Source organism: Hypanus sabinus, chromosome 14, assembly GCF_030144855.1.
Source record: "Hypanus sabinus isolate sHypSab1 chromosome 14, sHypSab1.hap1, whole genome shotgun sequence".
Lineage (NCBI taxonomy): Eukaryota > Metazoa > Chordata > Chondrichthyes > Myliobatiformes > Dasyatidae > Hypanus > Hypanus sabinus.
This window is the reverse complement of record NC_082719.1, coordinates 52274208-52291899: the sequence shown is the minus strand read 5'-3', so window position 1 is coordinate 52291899 and position 17692 is coordinate 52274208. Positions and strand designations below refer to the sequence as shown.

Here is a 17692-nt window from a genome sequence, read left to right as displayed (position 1 = left end):
GGGGATTTAAGGACATACAGTTTGCTTTGAAGTTTAACTACTCCAACCAAACTAGCTGAACTGAGCTCTGAAACTAACACAGGAACATTTAGAACTAAAATTATTGTTGACTACAGAACACTTGTAAGTTTCATAAGTGGAATCAAAAGGGAGGGCATTCCACTTTAGCTTATGTAGCTGAATTGAAAAAGTTATCTGAGCATTGTCAGTTCAATAATGGGTTTATAGATGCACTAAGAGATTGTTTAGATTGTGGAGTATTACAAGAAAGCATTTTAAAATGGCTCATACATGAAGCACAACTCACATTTAAAAGAGCAGTTGAAATAGCTATATCAATGGAAACATAGAGTTGAAGTCAGGAATGGAAGTGAGCATGAACAAAATTGCAGCATTTAGATGGAGATATGCCTGGCTGAACAAATTGTGTTAGTGTTGGGGCAGGGGCTCACATACATCAGACCAAAGCAGACTGAATGGCAAACCTTGCAGAAAATGCACCAAATAGAACACATACAAAGAGTCTGGTGGGCAGACAAAAATAAATGGAATGTAAATGAAAGAGATACAGGTTTAAAAAGTCAAGGTGCAGTTTCAAAAAGAGCATTAATCTGCCAGCTGTTGATGAAAATTCTGATAGTGATGAGAGTGCCACAGGGCAGTCTGGCCTTGTGATTTACAATGTGAAGCTAACAACAGACAAGCAAATTGGCTTGCACCAGAAATTCAATTCAACTCAAATCAAATTCAAGTTTAATTATCATTCAACCATGCATGAATACTGCCGAATGAAACAATGTTTCTCTCGGTCCGAGGTGCAAAATTTACACAAAAAGTTCAAGATAGTGAGCATGCGTAGAGTCATGCATATATATATATATATATGAATGGATGCCACGCTATATTACCTCTGGCATTTCCTGTCCTGGCAAGCCTGCAGCTTAAGGCCTAGTCCTCTCTATAACTGAGGCCATACAGCTCCCCCATCATCTGTTTCTCCACCAAACAAGGGAAACAGGCCGGCAGCATCTTACACTATCAATGTCCAACATGGTCTTGCAATCGCAAGAGAAATATCCAAGACAATTATCCGTGGTTACACTGCGTGCCGCCTTTGCGAACCAACTTCGATGCCTTCAATCCCTTCCTATAGCAGGTTTCAACATGGCCTACACCAAGTCCAGCTCCTTCAGCAACAAGCAGCTCACTGATGGGATATACTTGCAGTACCCGGAGTCTGGCATTGTCTTGTGATTGTAAAAAAGACACTTAAAAAAGAAATAAAAACACCTCTTATTGGCTCCCGAGAGGCCACTGCATCCAAATGCAATGCCATCTTACCAGAAGTGAATGGTAAACTAATTAAAATAGAATTGAACTTTGGCTCAGCTGTTTCACTCATTTTACATAATGAGTTTGAACAGCATTTCAAAGATACTGAAGTGAAACCTGTGGATATCCAACTAAGAGATACTGGAGAAAAGATCATTCCGGTGGGAATGACATTCATAACAGTGGAATACAACAACCAACAAGCAACGTTGGGCTTGTATATGGTAAAAACAGGAGGGCCAGCATTGTGGGATCACGAGTACAACTTCATTGGAGATCCGTCTATCATTTGCATGCCACATCCTTTGCAGTAGAGTAATGAAATTGAGTTAAGAAAGGTACTGGATGATGCCACAACTGTCTCCTTGCTGTACACCATGAACCATACTTTTGATATATTAATCAAGCTGTTAATTGTGAAATATGGCTTGGTTTTAAGCTGGAGGAGAGTTCAAGGAGCTCCAGGAAAGTTGTAAGCATTCGACTTCTGTGCAGATAAAGAACAAGAATCTACTCTGTGTGCATGAAGGTTATTGCATGAGTGTCAAATGGGAGACAAAAAGCTGTTTGTAAAAGTAAATGCAAGGAGCAAAGTCCAGTTGGATGAATGGAAGGCTAAACAGAAAGGAGTTAATGGAATACAAAAACAGAGGATTTGTCAGACGATGTTGTGGATGAAGAAACCAAGAGGAGAGATCAGATCATAAAGGGAGCAATTGAAGGATTGATAAAGTGAATACTCCAGTGAACTAAATGGAACTTACCGAGTTCAAGATGTAGAAACCGGAAGGAGAAGAAAGGAGTCCAGAGCTGTTGGAGCCATTTACTGTAGTCTCTGTGTGAACACCTATGACCACCACAGAGCCAGCCCCAGACCTGAGATTGTTTTCCCAGCCAGAAACTTCACAAGCAGAGTGACCTCCATTGTCAGGAAAAAATGTTATCCCTTCAAGAGCAAGAAATTATCTACAGCGATTAAATCCTCAGTCCTGAATGGGACAACTTAAAATTTTACTATGTTATGGATGTCTGTATATAGTAGTTGCATTATATATTGTTCTATATGAGTTGAAGTTTATAGCTAAGCAGGGAGGAGTGTTGTGATTTTAACATTTCAGTGATATTTGAGTAATATTGTAAATTGTTTGATTATGCATTCTTTGTTTACATAATTCATTACAGGTTAAATGTAAAACATATGTGATTTGTTTATGTCATGATGCTACCATATATTATGTGCACACCTCTCTTAAATAAACATGAACTAAGACTTGCATCTCTCAGCTGACTTGTTTTCCTTTGGATCATTTTATTGTTTTGAAGTTACAAAACATAACAGGATGGAGTGAATCATTGTCCTATTTTTCAGCCTGCTGCAAATTTTTTTACACGAGCAGGCAAAATTTGGTGGGTTGTGAAATGGATTGCTCCTTCATTGGTGCCCAAGAACCATTTTCCCTGCTATAAAGCTTAATACATTTTAATAAGGTGATAATATTTGAATTATTAACAATTCAACTGTGTTTAATCAGAACATGTTAATAATTGAAATGCTATTATTGTTTCTAAACCAACTAAAGTAATCACTAAAACAAAACTAATGAAAGGTTTGAAGCTCTGGTGTACTCACCATGACAATATTGGGCTGAAATTACTGCTTCTCACAGAACCAAAATATTAATGTTACACTTAAAATCAATATTCATACATGCAACATACTTTGGCTTAATTATTAGTGCAGAAATAATCTAACCTTTTAAAAATATTTGCATTTCATCATAAATATAAAATGTCTATTTTGCATGTTTGGCTAACAGTGATTTATAATATTCTGTTTCAAACAGATTAATCCCTGTGCCACATGATCTTCATAGTTTAATATTCTCCATTGTTCACTATAATATCCCTTTGGTCTTGTATTCACCATCTTTTTTGCAAATTAGTCTCTTGTCCTTTCTACTTCTCTTCTGATTCTTCATATCTTAGCCCCCACTATATTGTTGACCCAGCATCTATAACCATGTTTGACTAGAAATTTATGTGATGGCAAGATGTGGAGAAGTGCTGCAGTGGCATCATTTCTGTTAGATAGTTCATAAACAGAATACATGATGATATCAGTTGAACAGGTAACAAGCACTCAAGCTGAAACAGTAAATGCTGGAAACACTCAGCAGACTGGAAAGCATCTGTGGAGAGAGGTATTGAGTCAATGTTTACAGTTAATGAAACTCTAATACATCTGAGAAAAGATAGTGAAAAGAGCTGCCTGGATTTGTAGCAGAAAGTTGGGCTGAGCACTTCCTTTCAAGATTCACCCCTGTTCCTTTGACAGAATTACCGAATTGCTTTCTAACAATAATAGTTAAAGGTCCTTTAGTCAGATAAGCATTTAAATTCTATTCAAGATGATCACTGTTTTCTTCTTCTTTATTTCACAATTTGGATTAGCTCACTGTTTATGCAAAAGTGTAAACTTAAATAGTCCCTGCCTATAAGATTCAAATCCAATGTTTCTGTTGCCTGTCTATTTGACGTTCTGCATTGAACTAGCAGGAGTGCCATGAATGATGAACTGACTGCTGAAGTACATTTACTAAGTTGAAAATGGCAGTCTATCTTTTGGAGTTATTCACATACTCTTGCTTAGAATTTGCATAACTAGCTTTGCTGGCAAAGTTTTAACAATATTAAAGAAGGCCCACTTCTTAGGTTTTTATTTTAATATTGTGTCTTTAACAAACAAGATGTTACTGACTTTCCTCTATTTTCATCATAGGCTTCATTATTAAACATACAGTGTCTAGGGAAATGAATCTGCCACCTATTTCCAAACAATGGACAGGAAGAAATCCAGCTGAGAATCATTTATCTGGCAAAACCTTGAGAGGGGAGATTAGAATGGATCGCAGACCTCGTGCCTTGGGGCCAATCAATCAAAGCTGTGCAGAAACTTTAAACCAAAGTAAGTTACGTTAAAGGGCAGTTGGATCAGAGGGAATTAACACAGTGGTTATGTTTTACTTTTGTTGACTGTCCTGTAAAATTTGTAGTACATACTCAATTATTAAGGAATGTACCCTTGTAAAACTTCACTACATAGTACTTTATATAAAATGCATTTTTTTCCTAATTTTCCCTTTACGCAGATGAAAAACTAACTACTATCGGAAGCCCCAATCAACAGCTGATTGATAAAATATTGGCAAGACGCAGATATGAGTGGTTTGTAAAGAAAGAAGAGCATCATGCACAAAACAGGTCAAAATCCTACAGTATTTTTGGGAATATCATGGCTACCTCACTATCGCATTGGCATACCTTGTGTAGAAGCTTGAGATATAAATTAGGTTTGAATATGTTTGGATTTAATTAATGATTCTGTTTTTTTCTGTTTTTATTAGTTTGTCAAGATTAGAAATTTGAGTTCATTATAAAATGCATCACCTTTTGATTTTAAATGAAATGAAATCAAGATCTTTAATTGTCATTAATGATTAATTCAATCTTTACCTTTTTTTCCCTCACAAAATCTTAATTTTCTTTCATATAATTGCAAACACTTCCTTTCCTCTGATGTTGTTTTTAGATTTCTTATTGTTTTAACAAGTGTCATGGCACAGAGTAGAGAAAGCACAAACATTGAGATCGGTCCATTGTTCTTATATAGACCATGGACCAATCTCATAGAACAAAGAACATCAAAACCTACAGCACGTTACAGGCCCTTCAGCCCACAATGTTGTGCCGACCATGTAAACTACTAAGTATTTTGAAAGCCAAAATTTTGTTTCTGAAAATAAAGTAAATTTTTTAGAATTATATTTATTGCTGGGTCAAGAGCTTTATTGTTGTAAGGGCAATTTAAGTGGGCCTTTGGAAATTTTCTTTAAGTTTTTTTCAGTTAAACAGATAATTCAATATTTTAATATTCAAGTACAGTTCCCCTACAAAAAATTCTATGAAATGTTTATCTTCATATTACATCTTTAATAAAGATGATCTCAACCAACAATATAGCATATTTATGAATGCTAAATAGGAGCTACCAATCTAAGAATATGAAGATAATTTCAAAAAAAGAAAGGTTTAAAGAAGAAAAAGAGAGTAAGTTCAAAAGCAATGAGGTGTACGTTGATTGCAAGCTGAATTAAGGGTTGGAAAAAAAAAAGAAGGGTGACTGAGAAAGCAAAATGGAATTGCAAGGCTAGTATGCTGGGGAAGGTCTAGAAAATGTGAGCATGGATTTCAAAGTTAATATGTTTAGATTATCCAGGTACAGTATATTGATTGTTTTTAATGTAGGATAGCATACATTTGCAAATAAAGTAGTTTATTTTAAATGGCAAGAGACTTGGTGGTATTAATTTGCAAAAGGAGCTAGTACGCTACAAGTCCTCAAATTTCTTTCACAATTTGATTTTGGAAATTTAACTTAGTACTGCACAAAGTCTGGCGTTACATGAATTAATTTCTCAGGATTGAATTTTTCGTGTTTCTTTCAAGGAAATTAGAGGAATCAAAGGAAAGTTTGAAGAAGGAACTTTATGAGCTTCATTTACAGAAGAAACATTTGAAAACAGGTAAAGGGAGTTCGTCCAAGTTAAAAAAAAGTAATTGAAGCTGATCAGCTGCTAATCCTGCAATATTTCCATTGTGGGTACATCAGTTTCTAAGCATGGGGAGCAGAGGTAGTGTAATGGTTAAATTACTGCATGAATAATGCGTGAGTACAAGTTCAACCCCAATGTGGCTACTGAAGAATTTAAACTCAGGCTACATCCACGCTACACCGGATAAATTGGTAACCAAAGCTTTTTCTCTTCGTTTTTATCCTCCGTCCACACTAAAACGGTGTTTTCATCCCCCAAAACTGGAGATTTTCAGAAATGCTCTTCAGAGTGTGTAATTTTGAAAATGCTGCTTGGCAGGAGCAGTGTGGATGGGATAACCGGAGAAATCTAAAAATGCTGTCATGATGTGCGGGAACAGATTGTGATTGCAGCGCACCATTTCGTTGTTTTCTTGAACGCAACCTAACAATTTCAGAACAGATGGCAACAAGACTGAAGCCAGAAGAGTTAGAAATGTACTCACCAAATATTTTGACCCATAACTTACTGAATAAATAAGTATACTCACTTTGCCTTGCTCATATGAAAGTGGTTTATGTATTTATGCAAATACTTCTCTGACAATAAATGTGTAGCAGCCTAATGTAACATTGTATGGAAATACAAAATAATACTGATGCAGACATGTTTTATACATTTAACAAGGGGCATTATTAATGCAACAGAGGTAGTCAGTTTTTCAATGTTCGTCATCAGCCGAGTCAATCTGTCTGTGAACTCCCTGTTGGTTGCCTCCGTATGCTCCAGTATTTGTGCTTTTTTTAACTTTTAAGTCCTCCTGCGCGAGAGCCAACAGCTGTCTGTAGTTTAAGTTTTTCTAGTCTATAACTGGACAAACGCGCAAAACGCGCAGCAAGCCTTTCACAGCGAGATCCGACACCAAACATGTCGCTTGTTTTCAGTAGACGTGTCCTGCACATGCACAGTAGGAGGAGATTCACCGAAACATCCGTTTTAATGTGGACAGAGATATTTTTTAAAACGCATAGTGTGGAAGCCTATTGTTTTTACGCGAAACTGACGTTTTTAAAATTATCCGGTCCAGTTTGGACGTAGCCTCAGTGAATTAAATTGTCTGGATTGTCACATGGCCAGAGGTGTTCTACCCAATAAGTTTTAAAAAGGTGCAAAAGGGATGACGTGGTCCAATTGGGTGGAATGTTCCCCAGCAATGGGGCCAGACCAGTATTTTGCAAAACAAAGTCATAGAACTTTATAGCATAAAAACAGGCCCCATCTAGTCTGTGCTAAACTAATTTTCTACCTGTTCCTCTCAACCTGCTCCCAGACCATCGCCCCATACCCCTTCTATCCATGTAACTATCCAAAGGACACATAGAAGCTCAACAGAAGTGACATGAGGTATTTTATGGAGATTTGTCAGGTGACACATATATTGTTGATGCTGTCCAAGAGAGGGTACTGAAGGCATGCAAAGTATGTATGATCTGACTGATTCATGTAAAGAGAGGGAAATGAATGAGAAAGTAGAAATGAAAAGTTACTTAACTTGAAATGCAGAATATATTAGTTCTATGAATTCTGAAATCAAAGAGAGTGCTGGAAATGCTGTGGAGAGAAAGGAGCTGAGTTAATGTCACAGAATGATGACCTTCAAACCAGACAGTTCTGAGATAAATAAGAGATCCAGGTCCAACTTTTTTCCTCTTGTGTAGTTCCAATGAGGCCCATTGTAAGTTTGAAGAGCTGCATCTTCCACTTAGGCACATTGTAGCCATGGGATTTGACACTGAATTAAACCACTTAAGATAAATTTTAGCTTTAGTTGTCACATGTACGGCAAAATATACAGTGAAATGCGTCATTTTGCGTCAATACAATCTGAGGACGTGCTGGGAGCAACCCAAGAGTGTCAGCGTGCTTCTGGCAGCAACATAGCACTCCTGTAATTAATGACCCTAACTTGAAGCTCTGTGCCTTTGGAATGTGGGAAGAAAGCACAGCAGCCAAAGGAAGCCCACACTGTCATAGGGAGAACTACAGACTCCTGACAGACAACAGCAGGAATTGAACAATTGAACACTGTAAAGCATTACACTAACTGCTACGCTACCATGCTGGTGTTTCTTGATAACAAGTCTTTCCTGTTTGCAAGAGGACTGGCCACTCTATTATAATGTTATCCATTCAGTGCTTCTCAAGTTCAACAAATGTTACTTGACCTTCTCAGTATTTCAAACATTCTGTCATGATTCACAATTCCAACATCTCACAGTTTCAATATTACTATTTCCCCCCTTTTTTTGTTCCCATTAATCCTCTTCTATTTACCTTAGAGCATAAGACCATAAGATATAGGAGCAAAATTAGGCCATTTCGCCCTTTGAGTCTGCTGCACCATTTCGTCATGACTGATCCATTTTGTGCTCAGCCCCAATCTATTGTTTTCTCCCTGTATCCCTTCATGCCCTGACTAATCAAGAATCTATCAACCTCTGCCTTAAATATACCCAATGACTTGCCCTCCAAAGCCACCTGTGGCAATGAATTCCACAGATTTGCCACTCTCTGGCTAAAGAAATTCCTCCTCTTCTTCATTCTAAGTGGACATCCCCTATTCTAAGGCTGTGTCCTCTGGTCTTAGACTCCCCATCATAGGAAACATCCTCTCCACGCACACTCTGTCAAGGCCTTTCAACATTTGAGAGGTTTCAATGAGATCCTCCCTCATTCTTCTGAATTCCAGTGAGTAGAGGCCCAGAGCCATTGTACACTCATCGTATGATAAGCCTCTCAATCCTGGAATAATTTTCATGAGCATCCTTTAAACCCGTTCTGAAGTCAACCCATCCTTTCTTAGATAAGGTGCCCAGAACTACTGGCAATACTCCAAGTGAGGCCTGACCATTGCCTTCTAAAGCTCCAACTTTACATCCTTGATTTTATATTCTAGATATCTTGAAATTAATGCTAACATTGCATTTGCCTTCCTCACCACTGACAAAACCTACAAATTAACCCTTTAGAGAATCCTGCAAAAAGAATCCCAAGTCCCTTTGCACCTCAGATTTTTAACTTTCTCTCCATTTGGAAAACTGCCTACGTTTTCATTTCTTCTACAAAAGTGCCTGAACATACATTTCCCATTTGCCATATTTTTGCCTATTCTCCTAATCTGTCTAAGCCCTTCTGCAGCCTCTCTGGTTCCTCAACACTACCTGCCCTCCACCTATCTTTTTATAGACCACAAAGACATCTATTCTCTCATCCAAATCATTGACATATAATGTAAAATGAAACAGTCCCAACACAGACCCTTGTGGAATGCCACTAGTCATTGGGAGCCATCCAGAAAAGGCTCTCTTTATTCCCACTCATTGCCACCTGCCAATCAGCAAACGCTCTATCCATGCTATACCTTTCCAGTAATACTATTGGCTGTTAACCTCATGTGTGATACCTTGTCAAAGGCCTTCTGAAAATCCATGTATACAACATCCGCTGATTCTCCTTTGTCAATCCTGTTCGTTATTTCTTCAAAGAATTCCAACAGATTTGTCAGGCAAGATTTTCCCTTAAGTTCTCACAAACACACCAGCTGTAATGCATAAGCCTTCATCAACCTTACTTACATGGCACCAATGCAAATTTTGCCCACTGGACAACTTTAGTCTCCAGTGTCTCATAGGCATTCCTCTGTTTACTCTGCCTTGCCTCCTCTCATCAGTTTAAAGCCCTTGTTTCCACTCCTTGCCAGATATGATGAAATATCATTGATTTGAAGTATTTACTCCAGTTGTCTCTCTTTACAGATACTGACTGATACGGTGAATATCTCCAGCATTTTTTGTTTTCACGTAATTATATTGTGCTCTGTTTTGTTGATACTGGTCTATAAGATACAGTATTTTAAAAAATTCTCTTCCTCTTCATTTTGTTTACAGAATTTATGATTCCCTCACACATACACAATGATCAAAGTGCCCTTCAAGCTCGAATTATTCAGATTAAGAACAATCTCCCAGCCATGGAAGACCGAATTAAAGAGCTAAGGTTTAAGGTTTATTTTTATGTACAAATGAATTTACCATTCTTCACAATTTAGTTTTTTTTTGTTTTCCATATTTGAAGTGTATTTTCATCCATGAAAATCGAGAGAGCTTTCTAGCATTTATTATAATTTTTGAATATGACCATGAATATTTGTAAAAATAGATAAGGGTAATTTGCCTTCCCATTGCTAGGATAATGTACAGTACCTGGTGTTTTAGTATCTTTACTTTATTTAGTCATAATGAATCAAGGAACAATTCGATTATTTAAGCTAACAAAGTGCTTTATTAAAAATAAGAACTTAGAGATGAGCAAATACTTCAGTGTAGAACTGGGCAGGGCAGGCAATCCAATTCTCACTCAACTTCACTCACCCCAGCACTGAACTGTTCCTATAACCGATGGACTCACTCTCAAGGATTCTTCACTTCATGTTCTCAGTATTTATTTATTATTGTTATTTCTTTTTATCTCTTTCCTTTTGCATTTGCACAGTTTTTTTGCTTTTTCCATACTTGTTGCCTGTGCTGTTGCATACAGTCTTTTATTGATTCTATTGTGTTTCTTGTATTTACTCTGATTGCCCACAAGAAAATGAATCTCAAGGTTGTATATGGTGACATATATGTACTTCAGTAATAAATTCACTTTGAACTCTGTCTAGTTTTGCACTAAGTATTTGCCACAATATAAAGAGAGCAGTTTGGTCAATCCTATACTTAAAGTGGTTCATAGAGTGTATAGCTTCTGCTGCACCTTTTCTTCGGCTTTGTTCTGATCATCACCTTTAGAGGAGCATTCTCAGTGAAGGAATGACTTTACACCTAATTAGCATAATCCATCTGTGTTACATCCCTCCGTTAATATTGAAAGAGGAAAGAAACACAAATATCCATGATATCTGTCCAGTCTGTGTAATTTAGTACGAAGTCCTCTGGTTGTTTGGATCAACAATCGATGGATCTTATGCATATGGTTTTGTACCTGCTCCTCTATTAGAGTATGGCCCATGACTTAATCTGAAATGTGATGTACTGTACAGTACACCAAGACATTGCTGCCTTCTGCAACATCTGCTGTTACCTTAAAGTGCATCACATTCTCACTGACCCCCAGTAGGTGTTTGGCTTTCCTGTTGTACTTCCTTTTATCTTCATGTTCCCTTTTGCATTGCTGGTTTCCCTTCTACATAAACAACCTCTTCATATTGACTTCTAAGTTGCGTGACTAAAATAAATGCATGGACTGAAGCAGTTGATGTAATCCTATGGAGATAAATTTGTATAATTCCTGTCTGGAACCATAAAGTTATAGAGTGATCAAACCATTTAGGCATGTAGCACAGAAACAGGACCCTCAGCCCATCATCTCTGCCACTTTTGTACTTATCTACACATACCACCTCCCCACATTGCTCTGCAGCTTTCTAAGTCTTGGTGACATACAAGTATTTGCCTCGATGTTATTTGCATGTTACAAGAAATAGATTATGAGGTAAAGAGACATGTGAAGACAAGAAGGGGTATGGCCATAAAGAGAGTGAAATGCATGAATGCAAATTTTGAATTTGAGGCTTTCTTGATTTGGGACAGGAAGTCTGTGGAAGACTGGTTGGGAGAAGAACTGGAAATACGTCAGAGCAATTAGGTTCAGAGCTGACAAAAGCATATACAAAGATTTTAGTGGACAATAAGAATAAACAGGGTAAACTATGGGTTATGTTATTGAGGCAGAAAAAAATAGATGTTTGCCTAGAAATATAAATTATATTTGTGCTTAATTTTGAATATATTTTGTATTTGATAAAAAAGTAGAAATCTTCTAACTTGCACGTATGCATTTGTCAAATGTTTCAGTTGTATTTATTACAGATTGAGAAATACTAAACACTGCGAGAAAAAGTTAATTTCATATAATGAAGAGGAAGGAGCGGAACCGTATCAGATCAGAAACGTCAACATGGTTAGTTCTGAGAGGATTTTTTAGTTCAGCCTGAGGGAAGGAATAATTATTTTAATGTGTTCTTTTTGATATGCAATCATCAATTTGAACACATCCAGATCAAAGGCAATACGGAAGGGATGGAGAAAAGATTGTTCTACTTTGCACTACATTATAATGCTAAGTAAGAAACTGAAAAAAATAGAAGAAGGAGAAAGCCATTTGGATCCTTAAGCCTATGCCACCATTCAAAATGACCATGGCTGATCTGTCCCAGGTGCATCATCTCTTCTGTACCCAGTTCTCTTTAACCCCCAATCCCTTCCAAAATGTTATTTACTTCCCCACAAAATCTAGATTCTACAACCCTGGGGTATATAATTTCACTCTCTGCAAGAAGGCACTTAAAAAAAAGTTGCATTTTTCTCACTTTCTAAATCAACGTTGGAAATTCCTAAAATCAGCTGCAAATTATTAGAAGTTACCCATGGGCACTTAGGTCTTGACTAAACCAAATTCATAAAGAATCATTACAGCTGGCAGAGAGGGAGATCAAGCTAAATACAAATTTCAACTCTGTATTAAATTTTGTAATACTTATGAATTGATTAACTGGAAAGCAGAATCGTAAACTGCAGTGCAAAAAAGAGGGTACATTTTTGTTTTATTACAAATATAATATTTCAATGATTTTTTCTGGCTATTAACTTATATTTGGATCATATACAAGATCAAAAGGTATTTTTAGAAAAAGATTTAGATAATTTGATCAGGTCCTGAAGACCATCGCTGAAGCCACCAGCGCAGGAGTGGAGTGGGTGAAGCGGTCCTGACCCGCCAAGCAGACCATTGCCTTTGTAAGAGCTGGGAAACAGCCAATACCCACCAAAAGAACATCAGCAGGTACCCTGACCTCTGCAAGGGACTGGTAGCTGTTGGTGAACCTCAAAAGGCAGCTGAGGTTCCCCGACCATATCGCAGCCACCACCCTGCAACCAGACATTGTCCTTCTGTCTGAGTCTACAAAGCAGGTGGTGATGCTGGAGCTGACAGTCCCATGGGAAGATCACTTGGAAGAGGCCTTTGAAAGGAAGCTCTCTAAGTATGCAGGACTGGTCAGCAACTGCCAGCAGGCTGGATGGAGAGCGAGGTGTCTCACAGTGGAAGTTGGTTGTAGGGGATTCGCAGCCCATTCCTTAGTCAGAGCCTACAGCAATTTGGGCATCGAGAGAGAGAGAGAGGAAGAGGAGAGCCATCCGCAGTACCACCGATGCGGCAGAGAGGGCCTCAAGGTGGCTGTGGCTCAAGAGAGGGGAGCCATGGAGTCATAAGTTGCTAGCCATCTGGACACAAGCTGGGGTCTGATCAGCCCCAGCTGGGTCACCTGGAGAAGGGTGGATGATGTTGAAAGACCCGAAACACCCGAAATTTCCAGGAACATCACTGAAGATGTGTCCAGAGGCATCAGTAGATGTATGCACACAGATATATAAATGCGTAACTTGGTACCAAATGGCAGACTTATCAGATAAATGGAGTTGACAACTGTTAGAAATTACATCGCACCTTTTGTTTATTATGACCTGTGTTGACAAAATGAACCCTCATTCCACCATGCTGCACAGTTCTACTCACCTTATAGAGTCGCTGAAAGTGATTGTTACACTCTGTAATCTTCTTATTGAATTTGTACTTTTAGTACTATTAGTACTATTTTGTGCCTTAAGTTTCTATTAGGCACTTTTATGCATTTTGCTCTTGTGACTTTGGAATACAGAAAAGTATTTCTGAAATTAATTTGTGTTTTATCACTGGGTAATAGAAGTAAAAACAAATGAGTTTCATAACAAAGAAAAAGAAGTGTAATATGAGGAAATGGAAATATTTTTACTGTCTTGGTCCTTTTGAGACATGAGAGAATAATGTGTCTAACAGGCAAGTTCAGTTTTGACATCACTTTATAACATTCCCTGAATTATTGGTCACAATTGGAAAAATTAAAACTTTAGAGAGTATATTTGATGATTATAGTGTCATTATACCATTTAAATTAATCATTTCTATGATTGCACTCAGAAGATAAAGGGAATCCTGTCCCACTGTAGAAACTGGAGCTCACAACCTATTATGATAATGTATTGGGCAAATATTACTGTATGTCATTCAAAATGTTATCATTCAGGTAACATGTTAAACTGTAGCTCCATTTCTGTCTGGCTGTCAGTCTGGCTATCTTTCTATTCATGCATCCTATTTTTGATTGATGTAAATTATATCATTGACACTTTGACCAAAAGTTTCCTTTCAATGACTGAAGTTGATATTTGTACCTTCATAAACATCATTAAAGCAGACTGCCTGATCATTTGTTAGTTCAATCTTGTATGAAGACTGGCAGTCTAATTTTCCCCCTTTAAAAATTCTTATACATCAGTGCATCCATAATACCATTTTAGGTCATATGTGTCCTTTCTTTTTTCCCTTCAATTCCATTCATATTTGTTGGACAGAATCTCCAGCATTATTGAATTATTATTGATCATAATGTATTTTTATCGAGTTGTATCCATTTGTATTCAGTGTGATTCGCATTTTGCATAATGGTCTGCATTGAAAGCCCTTATGTTGAATATAATTGCAACAGACAATTGAGTAGCCCCATGACTGATAGCTCAGTAAAATGACTGTTCATTATTATAACTAATTGTTTTCATTAGGTTCGCTCAATACTCAATGACATGGTGGAAAATTTGATGGATGATTACATCCAGAAAGTTCCAGATGGAGCAGATTGCTTCTCTGTAGAGTATCCTTTCATATACTTAAACTACAGTAGTTCATATAAGAATGCTAAGTGTTCAGATGTACCAAACCAGTCCTATTAAATGTGAAACTACGATCAGATTTCGGGCAATATTTCTAATGGGAATTATATTTTAAATAATAGTGTTCAGACCACTAATTTAATGCCTTTCACATTGTGTTTTGCCTTTCCATGATAAAGTTATATAATATTATGGCTAACTTTGCAGACTTACTTTAAATGTAACAGATAAGTATTGGAAATTATGTCTTATTTGTAAAATTCCTGTGTAAAAGGTTCCATGCTTAATGTGCTACATTGCTACATTTTAGTGTGAACCTTCAGTATCACATAATGTTATAAAAGATTTACGGCATTAATGAGGAAGTCAGGAAAGGAAATTGTGGATGTATAGAATGGATTTTAATGACCAAAACTGGGCTCTATTGATGCTTGAAACTGGTAGAAATATGGTTTGTTTTTTCACTGCCCAACCTCTTTAGTTAGTATAATGTAAGGTAAATGTGACACTATTACAGCTCAGGTCATTCTAGAGTTCAGTCTTCAATTCCGGCACCATCTATAAGCAGACTGTATGTTCTCCCTGCAACTGTGTGTGTTTCCCACAGGTGCACCATTTACTCCCAAAGTACAAAGGCGTACTGGTTAGTAGGTTATTTGGTCATTGTGAATTGTCTTGAGATTAGGCTAGCCTTAAATAGGTGGGTTTTAGGGTCGGTGCAGTTCATTGTGCCAGAAGAGCCTGTTTGGCCTTGTATTTCTAAATCCTGGATAATCTATAATATCTCTGTGGTGATGGTGCCATCTCTGAGGAAGTAGCAATGCCATGTCTCTGCTTATATGGAATAGTTTTTAGCCTTGTGTACTGACCCTGTGTTATCTTTCTCACCCTTTGAGATGACTCACTGTAAGCTTTAATTTCAAAGTGCATTTATTATCAAAGTACGTATACCTTATACAACCTTGAGATGCGTCTCCTTCCAGGCAGCTGTGAAACAAAGAACTCCAATAGAACCCATAGAAAAAAAACAAAAGACCACCAAACACCCAGAGAAAAGAAAACAATCGTGCAAACAATAAAGCAAGCAAACAGCATTCAAAATGGAGGTTCTTAACGCCATACATCTCTGCAGCCGTAGAAGCCCATTCAGAAGCTCCCAGTCCAGCACAGAGCAGGGCAAACCCTGGGGAGCAGCCAGCCCATCTCGCACCTCTGATTCTTTGTGCGTTCTAAGAGAAAATGCATCTTTATTGCAGTAAACATATTGGAGAAACAGGACAAAAGTAGACAGTAGAAATGTTTAGAAAATTAAGTATACAGTAAAGACAATGCATCCACTGTATACATAAACTGTTTAAAGAGAGAGGATGTCAAAAAACACTACTAAAAAGAATATTTAAAAAATCTCTTTGGGGCAAGATTAACTGTCTGTTTCCCTCTATAGATGCTGCTTGACCTGTTGAGTTCACCAGCATCTTATCTGTTGTTGAAGATTGTTGGGTCTCCAGAATGTTAAAAAGTTTAGTGAAAGAATTCCCTGACCAGGAATTCAGGCAGCTGGATGCACAACTACCAGATATGCAGTGACTGAGGATTCAGAATTGGCAGAGAAAATGTAGGATACATGATTAAAGTGATAATGGGGTAAAGTGATGGTTTACTTAGTTTGAAAATGCTAACACAAGGAAATCTGCAGGTGCTGGAAATTCAAGCAACACACACAGAATGCTGGTGGAATGCAGCAGGCCAGGCAGCATCTATAGGAAGAAGTACAGTCGACGTTTTGGGACGAGACCCTTCATCAGGACTAACGGAAAAAAAAGATAGTAAGAGATTTGAAATTGGGAGGGGGAGGGGGGGTGACCTGAAATGTTAGGAGAATCTTTTACTATCTCTTTTTTCCATTAGTCCTGACAAAGGGTCTTGACCTGAAACGTCGACTGTACACCCAGCAGCCAATCTTTACGTGGCTGATAAACCCTTTGAATACACAAACAGGTAGTCCTTCATCCTTCTTCACAAAAGTATTTTTCTTCAAAATAGAGAGAGGGTTCAGATTGGTGGATGGAGTTCCACATGGCAGAATTTGGTCAAGTTAATGATGCATTCTTATTACTACATGATCTGTCAGCTTTACAGCCTCACAGCAAGATAAACACAACTGTAACTAATTTTGCCATCTGTGGAATTAACTCCCAAAAGGATTGAATTAATAAAATGTATCCAAGGTTACACTGTACAATGTTGTTAGCCTGGTAAAAATCACTACTGTGATTTCCTTAACCACCTCTATTGTAGACATTTGGCCCAAAAAAATATGCAAGAAACTAAGAGGCTAATGAAACAAGTAGAGGAGCACAGAGTTACAAGTCTTATTATGGAGCAGTTTGTTTTGGAGGTAAGTTTAAAATAGGAATATCAAGGCTTCAAAACTTTGCATTGGCTAGTCCCTGGAAAATGTAATGTTCCTTCACTGTTATTTGGAGGGTTACTTCAGTTGTTTTATTTTGGAATCCCTTCCCCGGTAGGGAATTGATTAAACTCATCTGAAACCTATTTGCTCTGCCTCAGTAGAAATACATGTCTCTACTACCTCTACAGATCCCAAATGAGACAGAGAAGAAAAATCTTTAGGGGAGAAAAAACACTGATGACATTTGCCATGCTGCCATTTGAGGTAGCATCAACGCTCAAAGCAAAGCAGATAATTGTAGGCAAATAGCGTAAACTTGCTTTAACCATTGGATTCTGTGCATGCTTTCCATCCGTGCTGGGTTGAGCGTCGAGCTAGCAAGTCGGCCTCATAAAAACAAGAAAGCCTGCTAAAAAAAAAAAGGCATCCCCATGACTCCACTCAGAGTTAAGGGCTTTTTTCTTCTTCGATTGGATTCTGTAGGCCTCATGTGGGAGTTCTGTGGATTCTCCATGAAAGTGAGGGAGTTAACA

General features: G+C 37.7%; 1 protein-coding gene across 4 annotated transcripts in view; it reads left to right on the top strand.

The window, feature by feature from the left end:
- Positions 1 to 17692, top strand: part of LOC132404747 (uncharacterized) — a 77169-nt gene that overhangs the window by 18751 nt on the left and 40726 nt on the right. For 3 of the 4 annotated variants that reach the window (XR_009515663.1, XM_059989193.1, XM_059989192.1), the window contains exons 2-8: positions 4112 to 4297; positions 4482 to 4593; positions 5839 to 5915; positions 9872 to 9980; positions 11852 to 11942; positions 14639 to 14727; positions 17045 to 17144. Coding sequence is in view for 3 of the 4 variants with exons in the window: in XM_059989192.1 (XP_059845175.1) it covers positions 4112 to 4297; positions 4482 to 4593; positions 5839 to 5915; positions 9872 to 9980; positions 11852 to 11942; positions 14639 to 14727; positions 17045 to 17144 (764 nt within the window). In the remaining variant the exon portion in view is untranslated. Of the gene's footprint in view, positions 1 to 4111; positions 4298 to 4481; positions 4594 to 5838; positions 5916 to 9871; positions 9981 to 11851; positions 11943 to 14638; positions 14728 to 17044; positions 17145 to 17347; positions 17396 to 17692 lie in introns of those variants that run through there. The other variant, XM_059989194.1, reaches the window with a different exon arrangement.